The sequence below is a fragment of the Sycon ciliatum genome, chromosome 1 (assembly GCF_964019385.1).
Source record: "Sycon ciliatum chromosome 1, ocSycCili1.1, whole genome shotgun sequence".
Lineage (NCBI taxonomy): Eukaryota > Metazoa > Porifera > Calcarea > Leucosolenida > Sycettidae > Sycon > Sycon ciliatum.
In genome coordinates, this window is record NC_088643.1 from 26,917,923 (window position 1) to 26,926,240 (window position 8,318).

Here is an 8,318-nt window from a genome sequence, read left to right on the forward strand (position 1 = left end):
CTCCAGCCAAATTTGAAATATTTCAAAAACCCTACGCGTCTAGGTTTGAAATGGACTGTAGGACTGCTCCTCCAGTCAATAGAGAGGTTGCGCACAACGAAAACTCGTAGCACCGTAACGAAAAAAGCTAACGAATATTCGTAAACCGTGAGGTTGCGCACAATGCGTGAACCTTTTCGTAGTGGGTCGACGTGGCGGCCGCGTGGGTGCAAAGGGTCAATACAGGGAGTTGTAAAATATCAGAATTTTAGTACTCCAACGGACGAAAAATATTTTCGTTGATCTGCTGTGTTTCGGTCGCGTTTGGACGGATCTTCGTAGCAACTTTTGTTACTCGAACCCGGACTGTCAAAATCTTACTTGTACGCATTTTTGTTGTGCACAACCTCTCCATTAAAAAAACTCACAGTTTGCATGAGGCTTGGCTAGAAGCCGCCTTTTCCACATCCGTAGGAACGCCGCCACCCTCTAGGATCACCTCTCCATTATATGAAAGAAAAACCTTTTAAAAGATGTTTGCTTCGTCTCGGTCTTTTACTTGGTTTGTATTTTTATATTGATGTCTTTGTTGGTAAATAATGGATACGTACTACTGCAGTGCACTGCACTGCACTGTACTGCAGTGTGGTGATTGGTATGTGTGTACGGTGTGTACTTGTACCCTGTTTTCATTATTACTAATGTTGTAGAAACACAGTGACAAGGTCGTAATCAAGCTGCATATGGATCACACGAGAGTACTGCAAGTCTCCAACAAGATCACCTTCGACAAGCTGCTCTCTGCTGTCTGCAAAAAGTTCCATCAGGATGACAAGTCTCTATCGCTGTGGTGAGTAGAGTGTAGTTACTGGTTGTGTTCACAGCATGGTCTTGCATGCTGCAATGTCTTGCACAACAAGCTGTTCTAATTTGGCCACACAACAGCCCTTTCTGCCTGCCACAACTGCCTGAGCATGAAGTGAGTAGTGTTTGCAAAGAGTGATTTCTTGTAGTGATTGCGAGTAGTGTTTGCAAAGTTCACACCCCCCCCCCCAAATTCGAAGCATTTTTGGCATAGGAACTAAAGCTGAAGGTGCTGAGACGTGGCCGTATCTGAGGCGTCCGGATAAGAGACGTTTGAGTGTAGTTGATTGAGAGTAGTGATTGTGAGTAGGGATTTAGCCAGTGCTCTCGTTTCACCCTACTTGAAGGGTGTACACAGTGTTACATCATCATAAACCTTCAAACTAGCAGGCAAGTGTAGCAATGTCGTGAAGTGATGATGTCTAAAAGCGGATGTTTCATGTACATGCTCATGTGACTCTCTCTCTCTCTCTCTGTCTCTCTCTGTCTGTCTGTCTCTCTCTCTCTCTCATTCACTCCCTCCCCCCCCCCCCTCCCTTCCTCCAATTGAGGGGTTGCCAGAATGGAAATCAAAAATAGGGATTCACTGGCCAAAACAAAAAGAAAGAAAAAACACTGGTGGAGACCAAGCTAAAATTAGTGGTGGTCACTTCATCAGCTTTGCTCGCTATCATCGATTCGGCGATGGGTGTGTCTGTGTGTGTGCGTGTCCATGCGTGTCTGTGCGTGTGCACGCGCGTGCAGTGTGCATTATATGTGTGTGTATGTGCATGCACGCATGTGTGTATTCGTGTTCGTAGAGTCTTCTACTGATGAGGTCATCGTACCATTTTCCATTTTCTCCGCCGGTCCTATTGCTGTGTATACATGTGTGTGTGGTGCGTGCGTGTGTGTGTAGGTATATGGTTGGTGGTGAGCTGTCACAGGTGGAGAGGGCCACAGATCTATGCGAGTGCTGGAAACAAGCCACTGTCAATAAGCAACACCTGACTCTGTGGGTGTATGCTGCACCAGTAAGTAACATACCCTGTATTATCTCCATCACAAGCCACGGGCTGATAGTTTTCCAACCAATCCGCACCCCGGGCTTATATGAGAGACTGGGCTTATAATATTTTCAATCACCGGGTACATGTACATTTGTTACTATTATTAATTAATTATTTTGTATTATAACAGTAGGTCAACGTTTTCCAGCATGTATTGTGACTGCAGTTTTTGTACTTCCTGGTACACTGGGTCTGTACTTTGTTTATCTGAGGGATCACAGACTTGTGTATATGTGACACTGTGTGATACCAAACATGCATGGATATGATCCGTACAGTTCTCCATTATAAGCCCTGCTAATTGGTGACCACCCTGCGCTTTCGAAGTCCTCTTGGAGTGCGCTTGTAATAGAAACTGGGTATCTACAAGAGATTGCGCGTGTAATAGAAATAGTACGGTACTGGTCACTGCTTAGTTTCGGTTTGCTGACATGAGGTGAGAATAGAGAATTTTTGTTACATTTCCTGTAAATCCTGGACTAGTAAGAAGCTCAGGAAAAAAGCTATATTTATGCCATGGTCCTTGTTGTTGGTGCACCTCTAGCTTTTCTAGCTTTTGTATCACAATAATACCTTCACTAATTGGTGACCACACCCTGGTTCTGAACTTCACACCTGAAATGTTTGGTAACTGTAGCCAATCAGAATTCAGCAAGTATTTGGGTGATAAGCCATCAGCAAGCCAAGAAGAGGCAGAGAAAATCTAAAAGTCAGCAAGTGTTTGGTTGTCAACAAGTATTTGGTTGATAACCCATCAGCAAGCCAAACAGAAGCAGAGAAATTCTAAAAATATTGCTTCGCGATCAACAGAACGAACCGACATTTCACAAAGGCTTTATTGTATTCAAAAACTTTTTTCTTCTTCCCTGTTCTTCACCGCCTTTAGTATCAACTCGGTTTTGAAATGTTCTGTTGATCACAGTTCTAAAACTATTGTCGCCTCGATGCTTATTTAAATATTGCTTCGGTTCAATAATTAATACTGCTTAATTCAAATGGAATGAATAGATTTCAGAGCTTACCGCTTATCATCATTGCCTATTAAGAAGTGGCTCACCTGCCCTTCGCCTCTTGAGAGAAAGAGCTTTCGCTTCCTGACGACTGTGATGTTGACATTTTGTAGCGCGTTGAATGTCAGAGCATTTGCAAGAACATCTGTCTTCTTGGCTGGCAGATCGCTGTCTCTGTCATGACAGCGCTTGCTCGGGGCGAGTGTAGCCTTGCCGTCAATCTTTGCAGATAGGCTCTTCATTTCGGTCGTCGTCGTTTGGTCGTATGATTCAAGGGACTGAATGTTACGGTGTCCAGATACGGCGCAGATTTTCCGATCCTCCACGCCTGCTTTTTTGAGCTTCACAATTATTGTACTGGCAATTGTACTGGCTCTGACAGAGTGGTTGGCATAGGCAGTACTTAGCTTGGCCTCTTGAGAGATCTTGCGCATCATTGTGGACAACATATTATGAGACAGTGGACTTTTCATAAACCGCTCGGAATCACTCTCTAGCGATACACCAAACGGCACTCTGGCACATTGGAATATGCGGTCTATGTCGGGATGGAGCTTCGACAGATAGTGCATGAACACTGCAACTTGCTGAGGATCGGAAATACAGCCAGCAGAATTGAAGCTCGAGCCCTTCAAACCACCTTGATAGTTTTTGGTAGAGAACTCCGTCCTGAGTGTAACAATTTCACATCCGCCATCAGGTGCTGATATCAGGAAATCCTGCTTCCTAAGGCGAGCGAGCAACCACGGAGGCAGACGTGGGAACTCACTTGATACCATACATACAATGTGTATTTCCGCGGATCATTGCATGTGGCGATGTCAGCGAAGAACTCCGCGATCCTCTCAGAGTCGGCATCTGAAATAGGCGGTTTGTGCGCAACAGGGGCTTCTCCGACTGTTTTCTTGTTTGCCTGGAGCGATGCACTCAGAACAGCGTTGCTTTTCTTGAAAGCGGCATGTTTGAATAAATTGATCTCGCGTTCTGGAACTAACATACGATGGAAGGCACTTCTGGCTGCAAGGGGAGAGTTTCGCTTGTAGGGTTGGTCATTCTTGGTTTTGGCGTCCATATAGAAACTGCCAAATTCCAGGGCAATCTCCTCTTCCGAAGCAGTTTTCAGTTCCAAAAGAGCACCATTCTTCGTTCGGCAATACTTCTGAAACTGATCGATCCAAAATTTGTTCGCTGTCACAGTGCTTTTCGGAACGGCATCTTCAAGCTATTTCTTTTGATCGTCAGCAGAAGAAAATACACGACTCCTTCACCATTTTCGGAAACTGCTGCAGGACAGCATCGGAAACTGCTTCTTGTCCAGACATATTTGCAACACACTGAAGGGAACCACCACGTGAAAGTGAGTGCGCATGCTCTGCAGTGCCAAAAAAGCACGTGGAACAAAGTGTGCATGCTCTCTGACAGCCATTTTGGTACCTTTCTGGACCTTTTTTGCAACAAAAGCTCTCTCACTTGGACCCTCTTGTACGCGCAGACATTTCTGCACCACATTGTATGCGTAGCGCGGTACGATACCAAAGTACCAAAGTTTGAACTACACCAATCACCATACTCTACATCTGGTTTCCATGGCGCTGATGGAGGACGTTCCGAAACTTCCTTTCAGTGTTTGTTTCTTTATTGGTGAAGAAATAGGTCCCCAGTGTCGCAAAGGTACTTATGAAGGTCAATATATGAATAATAAATGTAGTAGCCGAAGGATTTATTGCTATTACATACCACTTATATAAAAAAACCTCGGGGGACCTCGGTTTTTATACTGGTATGTGATTGCAATAAATCCTTCGGCTCACAGAGCTAGCAGTGTGATATTAGCGCAATGTACATGTATATGGCTGGTGTGGGCTGGTGTTATGAGCAAGCTGTGTGAACGTGAATGGTGTAGGCAGGAGGCTGTGGAGACATATTCAGGTGACACCTAGGTATTTTGGGAGATACTTGTTCTCGTGTCGGCACTTGGACACCATTTCCGAGCGCTTGTTGAGGCTGGATGGCGACCCTAGCGTGTTCAGGATGTGGTACTTTTCTCTGGTACAGAGGGAACACCGCTTTGTGATGTTGGAGTATGCTCGGGCGCGATCAGCCTAAAGATGTCTCTTTTCAGGGATGAGCTAATATGGAATACGAAATTCTAGAACAGTGTTTAATTCCAGCTCAAGCAGAACAATGCTACAACAAAACAAATCTAAGCATAAGTAGCAAGCAGATAACTGCACGTCCATATCTACAAAATGGGATGAACATTCAGTGAATCTTCAAATTCTGATTGCATATTTTAAGAAGTGGCTCACCTGACCTACGCGCTCTTGGGAGAAAACTGAACGTTGGCTTCCTGATGACGGTGACATTCTACATTTTGGATGGTAGCCCCTTGCGCGCGTTTTCAGCGTTAAGTATCTGAAAGAACATCTCTTGGCCTGCACATCGCTCTCTTCGCCGTTACAGTGCTCGCTGGCGATCAGTGTCGGCTTGCCGTCAATCTTTGTGGACATGTCCTTCATTTCGGCTGTTGTGTGTTTGGTTATATTATTCAAGCGACTAAATTTTACGACACAACACAAATCGTTCAATCCTCCACACACCTTCTTGAGCTTCCCAATTGTACTGGCTGCTGCAGCGCACTGATTGCTATACAGTATGTTCAGAGATCTTACACATCATTGTAGGCAACATGGACAGTCCACTCTTCCATCACTCACTCTCTACTGATGCACATCATTGTAGGCAACATGGACAGTCCACTCTTCCATCACTCTCTACTGATGCACATCATTGTAGGCAACATGGACAGTCCACTCTTCCATCACTCTCTACTGATGCACATCATTGTAGGCAACATGGACAGTCCACTCTTCCATCACTCTCTACTGATGCACATCATTGTAGGCAACATGGACAGTCCACTCTTCCATCACTCTCTACTGATGCACATCATTGTAGGCAACATGGACAGTCCACTCTTCCATCACTCTCTACTGATGCACATCATTGTAGGCAACATGGACAGTCCACTCTTCCATCACTCTCTACTGATGCACATCATTGTAGGCAACATGGACAGTCCACTCTTCCATCACTCTCTACTGATGCACATCATTGTAGGCAACATGGACAGTCCACTCTTCCATCACTCTCTACTGATGCACCAGGCGGCAATCTTGCGCGTTGGAAGATTTGGTCCACGTCTGGACGCGCCTTAGGCTGTGTTCGTTTTTAACTACTTGGTAGAGTAGAGTCACTGTACTGATAGAGGTAGATGGTAGAGGTAAGTGCACGAACGCTGTTCTACCGGATTTAGTAGTTTACACATATGTACGTGAAATGTTTCTCTTCTGTATGGAGTTGTGTACAAATCCTTGATCTTGCTGGAAATCCCGTAGCTCTACCAACTTCTACCGGCTTCTACCCACTTTTTTCCTGGTAGAGCCGCCGGTAGAGCAGCCGGTAGAGCAGCCGGTAGAGGAAAGTAGAATCTACTAGGGTGAAACGAGTATATTGAATACTCGAGCTCGCGCTCGAAAATTTGAAACGAGCGAGTACTCTTTTCGCAAAATACTCAAAGTATCCTATGTGCAGTGTATTGTATGTATGTACATCAAGCATTTCTGTTACTCTGACTGGTACTGGTGACCCATTCAAGTGCGAAATTATTGCTTGTCCATACTTACCAGCTAAAGACAGTAAGACTATTTCCTTAACTAGGCTGTTCGGTGTTGCGAGAGTGTCACGGTGCAGTGCATTGTTTTATGTTGTCAGTACTCGTACTCGCTCGAATACTCGCTCCTTTTTTTAAAGAGTACTCGAGTCCCCTACTTTGGCACTCGTTTCACCCCTAGGACTCAATCTACCCTTTTGAGTAGTTTTTTCTTCTTCAAAAAACAAACACCTCTACAGAAAGAAGTAGTTTCAACCCAAACCTGTAGATCACCCACAGGGTGCCCCTCCTAGGCCGAGGTCATGGTCCGCGATTGTACGGAGACTTTGTATTTCGCTTTCACAGAACGTTTTCGTAATATTTTTCAAGCCTGAGGACTTGAATCAGGGACATTCGCTATAGTATAGGCCAGCGATGCTCTAACCACTTTTTAAAGCTAGTAGAATTATGTGAATGTGTCTTTTTCCTTTTTCTGCCATATGCAGTGTCCATAGTAGACGGTTGGTACACTTCTGTCTCCATCTCAGCCGACCGGATCATTCTGTGAAAATACCTGCTATCCGAAATGTCCTAGACACAGCCAGATATCTGTCTTTTGGGATAGGTCTCGTTGGAAAGACGAACACGAATCTTCGATAGGCGGCATACACTGAAAAAGAAGGTGAAATATATCTTCCCTCGACTGATTCTACTCTCTCTCTATGTATATTATATATTTTCTAGTACAAACTTAGAACAACTTCTATTTATAGCACAGTTACATATTTTTGGAAGTGTGTGTATGTGTGCACATGCATGTGTTTGTGTGGGTGTGCGTGTGTGTTATGGATGGGTGTATTTCCCTGCGACTAGAAGCCATACTTGTTAGTGTTCAGTAGGATTTCCTGTGCACTTGTGTTATTTTGAAGACTTTTACTCCTAGGATTGAATTTTGATTAGCAATCTAAGAATTCCAGCACATCCACTTTTCTATTTTCATCACATTTTCCTTTTCTATTGGAGCACGCAGCTCAGATTTTCAAGACTTTCATATTCGATTTTTAATATTTTTTATTTATTGATTTTATTTATACCGTATGTCAGCGCACCTTTAAAGCCATGCATGGCCTTATATTCGAAACACCGCTGCTTTCCTAGCTATTTTAGATGCAAAATGAGTTAAATGACCCACCCATACGCCATGCCATAAAAGTCATTCCACACAGAAATTTCAATCTAAATCCACTTGTTCACCCTTCCTGCTGGGCTGTAAGTTTGTTATCATACTACTTATTCCTTCTTGCAAATTTTATGGCTTGGGGCTCCCCGCTTGCTAGTTTGTACGTGAAGTGTGTGGGTTACAGTGAGGGCTGCGTCCCACCCGCCTGTGTAGATTCACAGGAAGTGCGAGTTACAAAGTCTGAGGAAGGTATTGAACGGTCTCTGCTGGGATGACGACTACACCATAGCTCAGAGGTTAGAGCATCGCTGCATGGCTACAAGCGAGGGTCCCTGGTTCGAGTCCTGGTGGTGACAGTCAATTTTTTCTTCAGACTTTTCCCGTTGGCGTCTTTCCCTCAAACCAGTGATAAACGTATTCCTTCATTTTTACAAAACATACTTCAAATGTCATTTCATTTATGAAGCACATGAGTTTATAGTTCAGGACTCAACCGGTAGCGAAGCCGTTCCAATGCCCGGTATGCCACCGTAGTTTTCGTCGACGGCAGGATGAGAGTCGCCACAAATGTAACGCGATAAGAC

The 8,318-nt window shown here is 44.4% G+C and overlaps 1 protein-coding gene across 1 annotated transcript in view; it reads left to right on the forward strand.

The window, feature by feature from the left end:
* The window catches only part of LOC135820999 (neutrophil cytosol factor 2-like), a 32,160-nt gene extending 24,273 nt beyond the window's left edge, over positions 1–7,887 (forward strand). Inside the window, exons 11-13 of the mRNA XM_065334054.1 lie at positions 690–829; positions 1,742–1,856; positions 7,061–7,887. Of these exons, the coding sequence (XP_065190126.1) occupies positions 690–829; positions 1,742–1,856; positions 7,061–7,069 (264 nt within the window). The 3' untranslated portion in view covers positions 7,070–7,887. The remainder of the gene's footprint in view (positions 1–689; positions 830–1,741; positions 1,857–7,060) is intronic.
* The last annotated feature ends 431 nt before the right edge of the window (positions 7,888–8,318 follow it).